The sequence below is a fragment of the Vipera berus genome (assembly GCF_964194415.1).
Source record: "Vipera berus genome assembly, chromosome: 1".
Classification (NCBI taxonomy): Eukaryota; Metazoa; Chordata; class Lepidosauria; order Squamata; family Viperidae; genus Vipera; species Vipera berus.
Window position 1 is genome coordinate 86,066,900 of NC_138202.1, and position 16,857 is coordinate 86,083,756.

At 39.4% G+C, this 16,857-nt stretch overlaps 1 protein-coding gene across 3 annotated transcripts in view; it reads left to right on the forward strand.

Moving 5' to 3' along the window:
- The window catches only part of SHANK2 (SH3 and multiple ankyrin repeat domains 2), a 407,794-nt gene that overhangs the window by 82,996 nt on the left and 307,941 nt on the right, over window positions 1–16,857 (forward strand). For all 3 annotated transcript variants that reach the window (XM_081341780.1, XM_081341781.1, XM_081341782.1), the window contains exon 10: window positions 8,345–8,411. In XM_081341780.1, the coding sequence (XP_081197906.1) occupies window positions 8,345–8,411 (67 nt within the window). The remainder of the gene's footprint in view (window positions 1–8,344; window positions 8,412–16,857) is intronic.

The following is a 16,857-nucleotide window of genomic DNA, read 5'->3' on the forward strand; positions in this document are numbered from 1 at the left end:
GCTCCATTGTCAGATACTATGATGTCTGGCAGCCCATGTGTGGCAAAGAGTTTCCTAAGCACCTGAATGGTCCTAGCAGTAGTCATGTTAGCAACTGGAATTACTTCAAGCCATTTAGAGTGGCTGTCGACCACTATAAGAAAGAGCTGTCCCTGAAAGGGCCCAGTGATGTCTATGTGAATTCTAGACCAGGGAGTGTGAGTCTCCTCCCACCTGTGAATTGGAGCGTGCGGCATTTCAGGCCTTCATTGCTGGCATGTGTAACATCCATGCACCTGGGCTTCAATGGCCTTGTCTAAACCTGGCCACTATAAGTAGCTTCTAGCTAAAGCTTTCGTACGGACAATACCCGGATGACCTTCATGTAGTGATTGTAAGACCCTGTCTCTTAGTGAGGTGGGGACAATGACCCTGTTCCCCCATAGGATACAACCCTTCTGAGCTGATAGCTCGTGTCTTCTAGTAAAATAACTCTGGAATTCAGGCCCTGGGCTGTTATCCAGCCATCCTGTGTGTACCCAAGAAAGTACTCTACTTAGTGTCTTATCAGGTGCTGTTTCTGCAGCTATGTCCCCTGCATGGAGAGGAAATTCTGGCAAGTCCTGGATGGACAATACACGGGCTGCTGGGGATGGGTCTGGTTCGATTTGTGCCAGTGGAAGCCTGCTCAGGCCATCTGCATGGCCCATTCCTTTGCCGGGTTTGTGAATCAGCTTAAATGTGTAAGCTGATAAAAAAATAGACCATCTCAGCATTCTGGGGATAATATGTGGGGTGTCTGTTTGTCTGTGGTGAATAACCCCAATAATGGTTTGTGGCCTGTGAAGACCATGAAATCCCTGCCATATAAGTAGTCATGGATTTTTTTAACTCCAGCTACAATGGCCAATGCCTCTTTGTCAATTTGAGTGTAGTTACGCTCAGCAGAGGACAGCATCCTTGAATAAAATGCAATGGGAACCTGGGTTCCATTTTTCTCTTAAGTGACTCAAAACTTCCCCCACCCTGTATGGGGATGCGTCACATGCTAAACAGACTGGTTTAGACTCTCTGAAATGAGTGATAGTGGAACTGACTGACAGAAGTGCCTTCAGGTCCTGAAAATTTTTTCATGAATGCTGGTCCATTTCCAAGAAGCTTTTTATCTAAGAGCCTATGAAGTGGCTCTGCCACTGCAGCCTTGTTAGGAACGAATGCATGGTAGAAGTTGAGGAGGCCCAAGAATGCTTGCAGCTCTCCTTTTGTTTTAGGGCTAGGTGCCATCTGAATGGCCTTTACTTTGGACTCAGCTGGGTGGATGCCATTGGCATCAATGCAAAAACCCAAAAATTCAGTCGAGGGAACCCCAATTCTGCATTTGCTCTTCTTTAGTTTGAGGCCTGCTTCATGCAGCCTCTGCAGGACGGCTCTGAGCCTCCTTGCTAGCACTTCTGTGGATTCTCCGGCAATAAGCATGTCGTCATAATAGGGGCAAACCCCTGGGATGCCTTTGAGTGTGTGTTCCATGATTCCCTGAAAAATGCCCGGGGCTACACTGACCCCAAATTGCAAGTGCTTTACTCTGAAAGCCCCCCTGTGGGTCACAATTGTCTGTGCTGCGGCCATGGCCTCATCAACAGGTAGTTGCTGATAGGGCTGCACCAAATCTAATTTTGCAAAAGTGGTGCCAATCTGTAAAGATGCCAGGATGTGGCCCACCATTGGGACTGGGTATGCGTGCTGTTTAAGGGTCCCCGCCAGGCGTCTGAGTACATTTGTAGTCTGTGCATATTCTGACTTCCCCGTTGGCTTTAAGTTGTGTTACAATAGGAGTTTCCCACTCCCAACCATCTACTGGTTGCAACACGCCCTGTTCCACAAGCTTGTGTAGTTCCATGTCAATTTTGTGCTTGAGGGCAAAGGGGACCCTGCGAGGCTTAATCCTGATGGGAACCACTTTTGGGTCTAATTTAAATGCTATTGGTGGGCCTGTGTAAGTTCCTAGGGCTGAATCAAATACGTCTGCGAAGTCCTCGCAAAGTGACACTAGACTCGCGACTTGTGTCCGGTTGATACTGGTTACTTGGATGCCTAGTGCATCAAACCAATCGAGCCCAATGAGGCTCATTCTCTGGCCCCCTACTACAACAACATCCAGGTGCCCCGAAAACCCTTTAAATTTAACAGCCAAGGTGGCTTCACCCTTGACTACAACTTTTGCGTTCTGGAAATCTGATAAAAGTATGTCAGAGGGCCTCAGCCCATCTCCTACTGCAACTGCACATGGAATTAAATGTGTCCAGAGAAATAATGGAAACGGCGGAGCCTGTGTCCAGCTCCATCTTACAGGGGAGCTCCACCTGGAGTCTATACTTGGGTTTAAGGGGGCATCGGGCTCCAGTGCAACATACACTTCGGCGGCTTGAGCAAAAACCCATGCTGAAAGGCCCTGGGGCCCCGGTACCTGTCCTGGTCGAATCGTCCGACTGGTGATGTGATGGCTGGTCCCTCTGGCGACCTCTGCAAACTGCTGCGATGTGGCCGGTTTTCCCACGGGTCCAGCACATGGCTATCCGGAACCTGCAGTCTGAGTGTTGGTGGCAGCCGCCACAACCTGCACTTCTAGGCAAGGGATTTGCCTTGTAATTAGTCTCTTGCTGCTTGCTGTTGCAGTGCTGTGGGTCGGGCTGTCTGTGCGGCTTGTTGACTTCAGTGTCTTCTCACTCCTTGGTGAGTTCAGCGTACTCATGGTGGAGGCTTCTTTGTGTTGTGTCATTTTGGCGGGCCGGATCGTTCAGATGGCTCCACCAGCAGCTTCGTCCGCCATGACCTTGTTCTGAGCACCTGCGAATGACAGGACCTCTCTGGCAAAAAGTTTTTGCTGCAGCTCTCGATTGCGGAGGCTGCAGACGAGCCGGTCTCAAAGTCGCTCTTCAACGTCTGAAAATCGGCATAGGTGTGCGGACTGCCTCAAGGCCGTGATGTATTCGGATGCGGTTTCTCCCGGCTGCTGTATTCATTGTTTGAAGGCGTAGTGCCATGCAATCACTGACATCTTTGGTTGGAAGTGTTCTCCGAGCTTCTTCAGTTCGGCGTAGGAGACAGATTCCAATGGCATGGGCGCGAACATGTTTTCGGCCAGATCGAACGTCGCTTGGCTGCACACACAGAGCAGCGTGGCGGCCTTTAGTCCATCCTCTGCAACCTGGTTCGCCCGAAGGTAGTTCTCGACCTGGGACAGGTACAAGAGCCATCCTTCTGGTTTCTTGATGTCGAACTCTTGCAGCCTTCCGACCTTGGGCATTCTGCTGGTCTTTGCGGCTAGCTTCTGCTTCTTCTAATCCTGCCTCTTCATTGCTCAGGGACTGGTCCTGAGCGTGTGGTTGCTAGCGTGGCTTGCTAGCAAACCATAGGGGGCGGGGAATTGCTTTTCCCGCCAGGCGTGCGCTGCCTCTTCCCTAGTGACTTTCAGCTCCGATGGAGAAGCAGGATCCCACCTTCATTGCCAGTGTTGTGTACTGGGTTCGTTGCGCAGGAATGAAGACGAGGTGAGTGAGATCAGCAAAGAGCATGGTTTATTTCTGGCAGGATCTGAACTAGAGAACAGGGCTGCAGCTGCAGCAATTTATACCTTGGCCCCTGGGCAGTGGCCAATAGGTTTGAAGCAACCTATTGCCACCTATGGGCAACCAATAGCAGCGCTGGAGACGGGTTGTCTGAGATGCTGGGAGCCGTTAGCTAGCTCCCTGCTCTCGCAACCTATCAGCCGTTACCACGTGGTGTTAACAAGCAAGCCCAATACATAACAGGGTCCCTCAGGTAGCCTGCTATGAATGTCCTAAAGGTTAAAACCAACCCCTTGAATTAGATCTGGAAGCAAACTGGCAACCAATACACTTATGTTAATATTAATGAACGTAAAACACTATGTCAAAAACAGCATATCTTTGCCACTGCCAGACCTGATCAAAGAACTCTCAAGTATTGAGAGGTGTGGCTAGGTTCTTTTTACTGAGAAGCAGGAACCTGATGATGTTGGAATGAGTTGAAGGTAAAATCTAGTTCAATCTGAACTTGACCTTTTATGACGTCACAGATTTGGAAATGATTTGTTGTTGTTTTCTTGGGGATAGTTTGTTCAACTTTCCAGCCTAGCTTACGGAGATTTATGGATGCTTTCCCACTGATACTAAGACTAATCCTGCTTAGTTTGCAAGATCACCCAGGGTCAGTTAGTTACTGCCAATTAGCAGGCTAAAGAGAAAGCTACAGGAGGTGAAGGTAAATAAAAATAGAGACGACAGGAAATGGAAATAAATGAAAAACATTTTTGAAAAAAAAGTTCACATTACTTATTTAGGAGGTTCTGAGGATAAGAATGTTTGTGGATTCAACAGAAAGACAAATTGGATTAATAAATGATACACTGTTCTGAAAAATCACACTTCATGACAGATTTATTGTGTTACATCAGACTTTTGTCAACAGCATTTCAGTTTAATAATTACACCTTGTCTCTCTTTAAATTTTAAGTGGTAAATGTTGAATGCTGATTAAAATAGATTGTCATTGTATAAATATGAGGTAATGCTTTGGGGTATTCATGAAATACATTGTTCATAAAATTTCAAAATGAAAATAGGACGTACCAGCCCACTTAAAATTATTCCATGCTATGTGACTGGAATAAAATTTGCAACATCTTGCAACATTTCAAAATTTCCATTGCTATGGAAAGCAGTTGTTAACTGAGCTTTGGCCCATTTTTGTCACAGTGGTTAAGTGAATCACTGCAGTTTTTAAGAGAACCATGTGGTCACTAAATGAATGTCTTCCCCCATTGACTTTGCTGGTTGGAAACAGCTGGGAAGGTTACAAATAGTGATCACCTGACACCAGGACAGTGCAACTGTCATAAATACATGCCATTTGCTAAGTGCATGAGTTTTGATCATGTGACTATGGGATTGCTGCAACTGTCGTGAAAATGGTAGTAAGTCAGGTTTTTTTCAGTACTATAGTAATTTTGAATGGTCACTAAACAAACGGTTGTAAGTTGAGGACTGTGTATTATCCAACATTCCTATCAAATGGAGATTCAAAATTTTTGCCAACTGCTTTTCATAAGGTATTAGCTATAGTAATTCATCCAAATTAATTTGGGTTTTGAAAAGCCATCAAGCTTTTAACGCTATTAGACTTATGGGGAGTCATTTTAGCATTTTATTCTGATAGCAATGGATGAGTTCTATTGCCTTTGTTAGATGTAAAAAAAAGTCTGATATGAAATTAAGTTTAATTCAACAACAATAGATTTTGATATCCATCAATATTTAAAATGGACTCCAATTCATCTGTTGGAGAGGTAATTTATTGCATACTGTGCAGTACATTACAGATATGTCTGATGGATTTCTTGTTTAAGCATCAGCAGTTTGATAAACTGGATTCTTGGAAGGGAAGTTATGGATTAAAGATGGCAATTTTTTTTATCAAACATGGACTGTGTTAAATTTGGGCTGCAGTCAAAAAGAGAAAAAATGTATTCCTAGAAGAATATGGGTGTGTTGATTAATGTTTAACTTAATAAATTTTGTCAATTTTCAATCTTTGAATTGGCTTTGGGGAAAGGAAAGAGGCAATAAAATTTCTTACGTTCTGTATTTAATGTAAAAGATGAGTTGCATTAGCTGAGTTATTACTATGAATTTTGCAATATAATTTTATTGTTTTTTTTACTTTTTACTTTTTTATTCTTTTGTTTTCTTTTTTCTGATGACTAAGTTTTTAGTTTTTAAAAGAACCTAAGTCATTAGTCTACATACATTATTTAGCAACTGATTTTTTTTCTTACTATTTAATCTGAGTTGAATTGTTGGAATGGTATATATACATTTGTTTTCCTACTTTTGTTCCACTTTACCCATACCTTTAAGAAAAGATGAGCTGCCATCAGAGAAAGAAACATGACTTTTGATTTGTATCAGAGATTCCTACAGGAGAATTTAGGTAGTTCTTGTGTTATGATGATTTGAAGTTACAGTGGTGCTAAACAAAGGGAATTTATGTCCAGTCCCCTAAGTTACAGTCGCTGACAGTCACATGATTAATATTAGGGTGCTTGGTAGCCTGCACACATTTATGACTGCATGGGCACTTCAGTCTCTCCCCACCACTTGTCTCCTTCATATGTATTGGCCTCTTGCATTCCAAGGCTCCTGCTACCCTGTTCTCTGTCACTCTCAGCTTTCTATTCACCCCCTTCTTGCTTCTGTTGACCAAGCAACAACAGCTTGGCCCTTCACAAGGAAGTGCTACCCACACAAAGCCTCCTTCCAGCATTTGAGTATAGTAGTTTCTGCCCAAGCACTCAGGAAGAAGACTTGTATGGTAGCAGCTGCCTTGAAAAGGGCCAGACTGGGCATATCTTGCCAGCAGTGCAAGCAAGAGGATGGCAAAGTTCAGCTGGGACAGTGGAGCACAGGGAAGCGAGGGCCTCAGACTGCGGGGTGTGTGTGGCTTTGAACCGTGCTGCTTGGGTTGTGCGTTGATCTGGATGCTGGGCTGATATGGCTCAGCTTTGCACTGCACCTCAAATGCTTCTTGTAGCCCCGGAGTTGTGATGTTCCAAGAAGCCCTGACTTGCATTGAAGCCGGGGCTTCTTGGCACACCAGAAGTTACTGAATGCAGTTACTAATTTAAGGGACAATTGCTTTTCCAGAATGATAATACTGCATATTGGATGACTTGCTTTTAAAATAAAGGAAACATCCACCAAACCTTGGCATTATATGTTCATTCACATTCTCTTTTTATTTCAATATCGCCTTCTTGAAATTCTGATAACATTCAGTCAAAAAGATAAGCAGTTTCAGATTCTGAACATCTGGAAGGGAGAACAGTTTTTCATAGAAATGTAAGATGATCGGAATAATATTTATCAAAATCTAGTAATGTTTATAGATAATAGTTAAATGACTAAGAGACAAGATCATTTCTAAAATGGAAATTATCAAACAATTCTTTGTATGGAGATTTCAGTTGCAAACTGAAAATGTAGTGTAGTTCCTAGACTAATACTGTTAATGCTCCAAAGCAGCTTGGGCTTTATTAAGCTTAAATTGAGTGGATTATCATATGATATAATCTAGGCGATAAAAAGAAAAATTATCATCATTATTACCACCACCACTACCTTCTCCTCCTCCTTCATCATCATCGTCAAACAGGCACAAAATAAATGGTAACAGTAATAAATACCTGCATAAATAAATATATTTATCTATTAAATTTATAGGTTTATCCAGTCTTTATGGCTTTGGTCTAAGTGGATTATCCATGCCTATATATTAATTTCAAATCATTATTCTGAGTGATAGCTGCACAGGGTATGTTTTCATTTAGATCCTTATGGTGAATGGAGAGTTATATTTAATGGCTAAAATGATCCCTTCCAACATTTTGTTTTAATATTGTGTGATCATATTTTCAGTTAAAAACATAGCATTCGAATAATATTTTCCTTTTTCTAATAATTTTTATATATAAAAATCAAATTCTGCCATAAGTCTTTAGGACTGCAAAATTAAGAACTAAAAACTGGAAAAAAAGTTTATCAACTTTTGTGGATTGATAATAACATGTTCTTCTATTATTTGCTTTTTATGTTTGCATTTTATTCTGGTACTTGCTTGCCTATTGGTGGAAAAATGTTGTCACATGTCACTGTTATGGAGTGTTGTTGCCAAATGTGCTTTTGCTAATTCTGTAGCCAACATACGTTTTTGTGAATCATCCGTTGACCAGTCCTATGTTTAAAATCCATGTTTATTGAAATTAAAGCCGCTTTTTAATGGGTAGTATGTATATGACTGGGGAGGTATAGTGGTTTGGTGGCTTAATAGACACTGGTTGTTTGAGTACTACCTCTATTTGATGAAGTAAGCTCCTGTCACTTGCCTCAGCCTATGCCACTCCAGCAGCTTGAAAGCATGTAAATGCAAGTAGATAAATAGGGACCACTTTGGTGGGCAGGTAACAGCATTCCATGTTTTGCCTATGCTTTGCCCTTCAGTGTGACATTATGCTGGCCTTAGGACTGTGGAATTGTTGGACAGCACTGGCTCAGTAGTTTATAGAAACAGAGATGAGCACTGCCTCCCAAAGTTGGCTCTAATTAGCAGAGTAAAACCCCAGGGGCACTTTTATCTTTTTAGGTACATGACTCATTAGTAGTTAGAAAACATACAGAAGATTGTGCTGTGGAGGTCTTTCATCATCTATATATTCCTAGAATTTGAAACTTATAACATGCTGTACATTATACACTAATTATTGGATATAACCTGTTTTATAATTTTTCAGGTGGCAATAATTGCTGGAAATTTTGAGCTTGCTGAATTTATCAAGAACCACAAGGAAACTGATATTGGTATGTACATTGGGATTTCTGTTCAGTTTTGTATGGAAGTTATTCCACTGACTAGTCAATTATATAGAATGAGAATAAAATGAAATATTTTTTGTATTATATGTTAAATAATTGATATATAAAATTGATTAAAATATGCTTTGAAAAAGTCCAAACATTATTTAATATTGGAAAATATATTTTAAAATATTCATATAAAGAGAGGTAAGAGTCCTGTGCATTAAGCTTCATGAATATGTCAACAAGGAAAGAGTAATGGATATTTTAACTAATAATTATTTTCTAATATTTATCAAAATGTGGAGTCCTGGTGCTCTCTAAGCTTGCTTGCTTGCTTGCAGATGTTTTGTTACCAGACCAGGTAATACCTTCAATGCTATAAGGGAGGGGATTTGCTCTATGTTTATATTGCTACTTACTACAGATTATTACAACCACATGGCATTGCCATTGCATGCACATTCACTGAAACCCTTAAAATATCTTAAGTAAATCAAAATGCTCTGTAGCACCAGATGAAAAACAGAAATCTTATAAAACATACAATGTAAGGATTGTAACATCCACTGCTTTCTGGCACTGAAGATAATAATTAGTTGGATAACAAAATGTCTGCAAGTTAAAAAAAATCAAGCTCAGATGACATTAAGGTTTTCAGAGTTCAACCCTGAGATACATATATTTTCTTCTATTGATATCTATCAAAATATTACTTCTGTTAGAAGAGTATCAGAAAAAAAATGCTTCTAATACTCTTTTACAAACCAGGGGAATGACCAATGCAGTGCAATGCTATACATCGTCTTTTAAGAGTTTTTTCATCTAGAAGATATGTCAAATGTGTGATTGGATAAAGAGGGAAGATCTTTCCTGTGGTTTTTTTGGATCTTTTGGATCTTTTTACTTAGAGAATATTGAAAGGAATGCTGTGAATATAATTTACTTGGACTTCAGTAAGGCATTTGATAAAGTAGATCGGAACCTACTACTTGATAAGATAGAAAAATGTGGGTTAGACAGCATCACCACCAGATGGATTCGTAGCTGGCTGACCGGCCGTACTCAGCATGTGGTCCTCAATGGAACTGCATCTACATGGAGGGAAGTGTGTAGTGGGGTGCCCCAGGGCTCTGTTCTGGGCCCAGTGCTCTTCAACATTGTCATCAATGATTTGGACGAGGGGATAGATGGGGAACTCATCAAATTTACAGATACCAAGCTGGCAGGAATAGCCAACACTCCAGAAGATAGGCTTAAGATACAGAAGGATCTTGACAGACTTCAACATTGGGCGCTATCTAACAAAATAAAATTCAATGGTGAAAAAATTAAGGCTCTACATTTAAGCAAGAAAAACCAAATGCACAGTGACAGTATAGGTGGTTACCTTGCTCAATAGTAGTAACTGTGAGAGGGATCTTGGAGTCCTAGTAGATAATCACTTAAATATGAGCCAGGAATGTGCTGCAGCTGCCAAAAAAGCCAACACAGTGCTAGGCTGCATTAACAGAGCGATAGAATCAAGATCACGTGAAATGTTAATACCACTTTACAATGCCTTGGTAAGGCCACACTTGGAATACTGCACCCAGTTTTGATCACCATGATGTAAAAAAGATGTTGATACTCTAGAAAGAGTACAGAAAAGAGCAACAAAGTTGATCAGGGGACTGGAGGCTAAAACATATAAAGAATGGTTGGTGGAATTGGGTATGTCTAGTTTAATGAAAAGAAGGACTGGGGTAACATGATAGCAGTGCTCCAATATCTCAGGGTTTGCCACAAAGAAGAGGGAATCAAGCTATTCTCTGAAGCACCTGAAGGCAGGACAAAAAGTAATGGATGGAAACTAATCAAAGAGAGAAGCTACATAGAACTAAGGAGAAATTGCCTGACAGTTAGAATAATTAATCAGTGGAACAACCTGCTTCCAGAAGTTGTGAGTGCTCCAACGCTGGAGGTTTTTAAGAAGAGATTAGACAGCCATATGTCTGAAATGGTATAGGCTCTCCTGCCTGAGCAGCAGGTTGGACTACAAAAATACAAAAGCAAATAGTAGGACACAGTGGGGAGGAAAAAGGTGGGGAAAGTGTGGGGGAGAAGAGAAAAAGAACAGACTTCCTCTGTTGCAGTAGAAGGAAGCATTAACATTGAACCTCAACTTTTTACTTTTCCATAATATTATAAACTAGCCATTTCTATAACAACAAATGAATCTAATCAGTAAAACCCCCCCCCCTTTTTTTTAGTCATCAAGTTTTTGACACCTTGCTAAGCACTGGTGGTACTCAAATATTGTCATGTCCTAAAAGTGGTACAATCTGTGATAAGGTTGAAAAGCCCTGGTCTAGAAGACCTCCAAGGTCCCTTCCAACTCTATTATTACTATTACTATTACTATTACTATTACTATTACTATTACTATTACTATTACTATTACTATTATTACTATTACTATTATTACTATTACTATTACTATTATTATTATTACATGTAGTCCTCGAGTTACGAATGGAATGGAGCCTGCCCATTCCATTCATAACTCGAAAACTTGTGGGAGTAAATCTCGTACCTTGAATGTGATTCACTCCCTGCTCGTTAAGATGCATGTGGCTCGTTAAGTGAACATGAGGTATCTCGGGGGGGGGGGAAAGCCATGGAGGGCCTATTGGTGGAACAAGCTCCCAAGGTGTCCCTGACTCACTAAGACACCTCATGCTTCCCCCTCCCTTTCTTCCGCGCTGGACTCACCTTTAAAACATCTGTCTCCTCTCTGCTGTGGTTCCTGCTGTTGCCCGGATCTGAGGCTGGGGGATGCTTCTGCCTGCCTCTGGAGGCTGGATTCAGGCATCTGAGGCTTTTTCCAGGTCACTGCTGCCCGGAAGTGAGGCTGGGGGATGCTTCCGCATGTCTTGGAGTATTGAAGTCCTGGTGCCTAGAGAGACCTGAGGCGAGTGTGGGGAGGGAGGGAATAACAAGGGTGAATATTGCAGTGCCACTGTGGTCACTCGTAAGGCAGTACGACTGCCATGGTGTGACAACATTCGTAATTTTGGGAGTTGCTCATAAACACTGGGGGGCATTTATCATGTAACTTCGAACGTTCGCTAAGGAAACCCTCGTAACTCAGGGATTGCCTGTATTATTATGGCTATATATGTGTGGGATTTACCAGCTCCAATTTATTTACAGCAGTAGATTTAATCAGAGAAAACACATTTTGCCAGAGTTATACTTTTGATTATACCCAGTCCCTGTCTCTCAGCCCTAGGAATAAAAAGGCAATCCACTTCTGAGAATCTTGCCAGGAAAACTGTAGGGCAGTTAGTTGCCAGAAGTCAACACATACACACAGAGAGAGACACAGACACAGGCACAGACACACACACACACACACACACACACACACTTCTGAAGGCAGGCAAGAGAAAATTTGCATTTGATCATTATATTCACACATTTTTAGACTTTCCTTTATAGACAGGGAAGCTAAGAAAACTTATGAAGCTAGGACCTGTTTCCAAGTAAAAATAGCATCTAAATAAGCTCTCGGTTGATGTCATTTCAGTAGTAAATCACTTGCTGTACACTCGTAGAGCTATTTTTTGATCAGAAATGAGCAGTATGTGTGTTTCATATCTTTAAAAAAATCAAATTCTTACTTGGAAAGATGCACATACTTAAATATATTTTACAGCATTTTTTTGATAGGACAAACAAGATCCTGGTCTTTAATATATAGGCATTTAATAAGTGAATAAGGTTTTTTGGCTGAGTCATAAGTATTTCTTTGATAGGTGCCTGTATTTTAAATATTACACTAAATGTGATTTATTTTAAGTTATTCAAATTTCACAATTTTAATAAGCCTTTTATATAAATATTACAGATACATCAGAGTATTTTTAATAAGCACCTTAAATTATTCTTGAGAGCTGCATCATTTCATTTACTGCATGTTTTATAACCAGTGTTCCATCTTTTAAGAAGGAAAGTCTTTAGTGTCCAAAAGATAAATATCCTTGATTGACATGTTATCCTTGCTTGCTGTACTGCAGTTAGTTGTCACATTTTATGTTTTTATTTATCTGAAGGGAAAGTAATAGATTAAAGGCTATGATGAATAAAAAAAGTTAATCCCTGATTGTTTTCATCCAGTCTACAGCTGTCTGTGACTAAATGAGCACTGAAGCTTTAGAAAGCATTTGCCATACAGCATTTACTAGGGCCTCTATAGGATGGAGACGCAAAAAACTAGCAATAATATATATAGGAATCTGGACTATCTCTTTAAATACGGGTCTGCACATTTGAAATATGTTGCAAACCAAGAATCCTTTGACTTGGATAATCTATTTTTAAATCTTCTTTTTATTTTGTATTGCCTTGGCTGTTTGTAATGAGATGAATTATCCGATGGATTAAATGACATGGGTTGTTCCTCTTCAAGTGAACAAGGTTTGTTTTATCATATTCCTTTTCCTTCGGCTGCTCTGAAGATAGAAACAAGAGAGATTTTATTTTAAATATGAAACACATTGAGGTGGTGGTGTGTGAGTTTTGGTAGTTGATTAGCAGACTAACTAATACTTAGATACTGTTGCTAGGCTTCAAGTCAGAGTTCTTGTATCCCTCTATAATTATGCAGGAATGTGTATATGTGATGATTTGTGGGTGTTTCAAGCATTTTTTAAAATTTAATTTTATATATGTGGATAGCAAATGGCTGCTGATGCATTCAACCCTTTCTTTATTATATGTGCTATATTTGGCATTTGCTTTAGAATTAATATATTGGTATTCCAGATATCAATGCACTACACATGCTGCTTATAATGGAAAATGGTTTTTGTTTATATTTTGAAGAAACAGCTGTCATTTCTTCTTATTTGCATCTTAAGCATTTATTTGGAAGCCAGAGTGATTGAGGTCAATATTACTGCTTCTTAACTAAGAATTTAAATTATCTACCATCTGGTTTAATTCTATTCATTTATTTATAGCATTTCAAATGAATTCAAGAATGGGATTTATAAAAATATATTTTTTTCAGACTAACATAGGTATCAGAATTTTTAAAATCCTGATTTTCACCAATTGAAATTAGAAATACAAAAGGAACCTTAAATAAAACAGTGAGCAGCATGTGTGAGCTGTACTATTTTTATCTTGCCTTCTTAGTAGAACTAAAAAGGGTAGGAAGTTTTATTGTGGCCATGTTCATTCACCATTTTAGTTATGAGTAATCTTAATCTTCATTCAAATGCTATAATGAATTTCTCATGGCAGTTTTATTTTAAAAGCTAAAATAAAAATAATACTGACAGTTTAACATGCTTACTTTTTAAGTAAAAGATGTCATGAATCTAAAGCCATGGTTCATCTGGAAACCATAAAATTTTAAACTTTTGTTCTGAACCAAGAAAAGAATAGAACACCTCACTATCTAAATCTATTTGGTGCATTTAATTTATAAGAATAAAAGTGATCGCAATTATGCATTATCAAGATGATATCAAATATGGGGCCACTAACTGACATGTAAAATATGAACGTTAAATAGCCATATTGCTAGAAAATAGATAAGCTACTTCTCCTATTTTGCTTAATAGAATGCAGAAATTTTCATTCTTATAGAACATAATGTTCTCCTAATCTCCTAATTAAAGGGGGCATGATGGCTCAGCAGTTAAAGATGATGAGCTTGTCAACTGAAAAGCTTACAGCCTAGGTTCGAGATTTGAGTGCTGAGTGACGAGGTGAGCTCCCGTCCTTGCCCCATCTCCTGCCCACCTAGCAGTTCAAAAGCAATAGCAGACTTATATACCACTTCACAGTGCTTTACAGTCCTCTCTAAGCAGTTTACAGAGTCAGCATATTGCCTCCAACAATCTGGGTCCTCATTTTACCAACCTTGGAAGGATGAGTCAACTTTGAGACTATGAGAATCGAAATGCTGGCAGTTGGCAGAGTTAGCCTGCAATACTGCGTTCTAACCACTGCTCATAAAACATGCAAATGCGAATATATATATATATATATTCATGGTGGCCACATGATCATGGAAAATGTCTTCAGACAACGCTGGCTCCCCTTGGCCATGAAATGGAGGTGTGCACCATGCCCTAGAGTCAGATACGATTAGACAGGGAAACCTTCACCTTTAATCTCGTATTACTTGTACGTTTTAATTGCCCAGTCATTCTTCCCCACATCAAAACAATTTAAGGTACTCTACATCTCTGAAAATATTTAATAAAATTCATTCATCATACAATAGTTCAATTGTTAGGATTTTTGGCTGCATAATTTTAAAAGACTTGTCAAATGCCATAGTGGAATTTGAAATAACAATATTCTACTGCTCTGTCATTCAGTAATTGTTTTTCTGTTTTGCAATGACCCACTGGGTTGACAGAGCAAAGGATTAATAAGAAAAGAAGTTCTGAGTTGTGACTGTCTAAGGACATTGTATGAGGAGAAATTTCATGCTTTTTTGAAGTTTTAATTATTCTGTATTTTAATAGGAATTAGAATGGTAACACCATATAAAATAATAAATATCTGTCCTAACTTTTGAAAGGAAATAGATTTTATAAAAGAAAGAATGGATACATTGTAAAGTGTACAGAAATTAACCTAATGAGATAAAAGTAAGCTAAAAGTAACAATTATATGAGCTGTATTATTTTCATTTATGATGGAATGTTGTAGCATCTTTTTCTGATGCTATACCTGTTAGTATACCTATTGATCATTCTTTAAAAAAGCACATTGACTTAAGTTTTTTTGGATGATGTTATATTTTTCTATGACTTTTAGGCACAGAATTTTAATTTTGCTAAATAGAGACAAAAGAAAATAGTGAAAACTGACTCCATAATATGTAATAAAAGTCATCCTTGATTTATGATCGTAACTGAGCTTGTACTTATGATTGTTAAGTTGTGATAGTTATTAAGTGGGTCATCACATGGCCACACCCGATTTTACCACTTTTGTGGTGGTTTTTAGATGAATGTGGCAGTCATAAAGCAAATGCTGTGATTGTTAAGCAAGCCCATTGTTTCTGACAAAAACAAAAATTGTGTTCATGTGACTGCAGGACATTGCAATTTGCTGTAAATGTGGGCTAGTTGCCACTGCCCATCAGAACTTCAAATCCAGATCATAAGTAGCTTTTTTAGGTTCTGTCCTATCTTTGGTTGCTAGGCGACTGGTCATAAATCAAGGAACGCCTTTATTGTATTTACATTAAAATTATTTTTACAACCTACGGGTTAAAAAAAATGAAGATGTTTGGGTCAATGTAATTAAAAACATCTAGTTAGCCTGCTGAACACTTCCCCCTGTTTCAACTGCTGTAGTGTCAGTCTTATTGCATCTGTCTACTTTTGCAACCTAGTTTGGATTGATCACCACATGGCTCACCACATGGATTGTTGTCTTCTTCTGATCTGTGCATACAAGGAGCACCAACTTTTTAAATAACTTGATTACAATTGTTTAAATATGAGCCAGGAGTGTACTGCAGCTGCCAAAAAAGCCAACACAGTGCTAGGCTGCATTAACAGAGGGATAGAATCAAGATCACGTGAAATGTTAATACCACTTTACAAATGCCTTGGTAAGGCCACACCTGGAATACTGCATCCAGTTTTGGTCACCACGATGTAAAAAAGATGTTGAGACTCTGGAAAGAGTACAGAGAAGAGCAACAAAGATGATCAGGGGACTGGAGGCTAAAACATATAAGGAATGGTTGGTGGAATTGGGTATGTCTAGTCCAGGGGTAGGCAACCTCGGCTCTTTTATGACTCATGGACTTCAACTCCCAGAATTCCTGAGTCAGCTATGCTATGCTGACTCAGGAATTCTGGGAGTTGGAGTCCATGAGTCATAAAAGAGCTGAGGTTGCCTACCCCTGGTCTAGTCTAATGAAGAGGACGAGGGGTGACGTGATAGCAGTGTTCCAATATCTCAGGGGCTGCCACAAAGAAGAGGGAGTCAACCTATTCTCCAATGCACCTGAAGGCAGGACAAGAAGCAACAAATGGAAACTAATCAATGAGAGAAACAACCTAGAACTAAGGAGAAATTTGCTGACAGTCAGAACAATTAATCAGTGGAACAATCTGCCTCCAGAAGCTGTGAATGCTCCAACACAGGAAGTCTTTAAGAAGAGACTGGACAGCCATTTGTCTGAAATGGTATAGGGTTTCCGCCTGAGCAGGGGGTTGGACTAGATGACCTCCAAGGTCCCTTCCAACATTATTATTATTATTATTATTATTATTATTATTATTATTATTATTATTATTATTATTATTATTATTATTATTATTTACAATTCATACTCCTATATGCTTGGTTTCATTGAGCTATCGGGATCACCTGGCTTTCCCTCTTGTCAGAAGGGCCATCCGACATTTTGCGCCAACTCTTT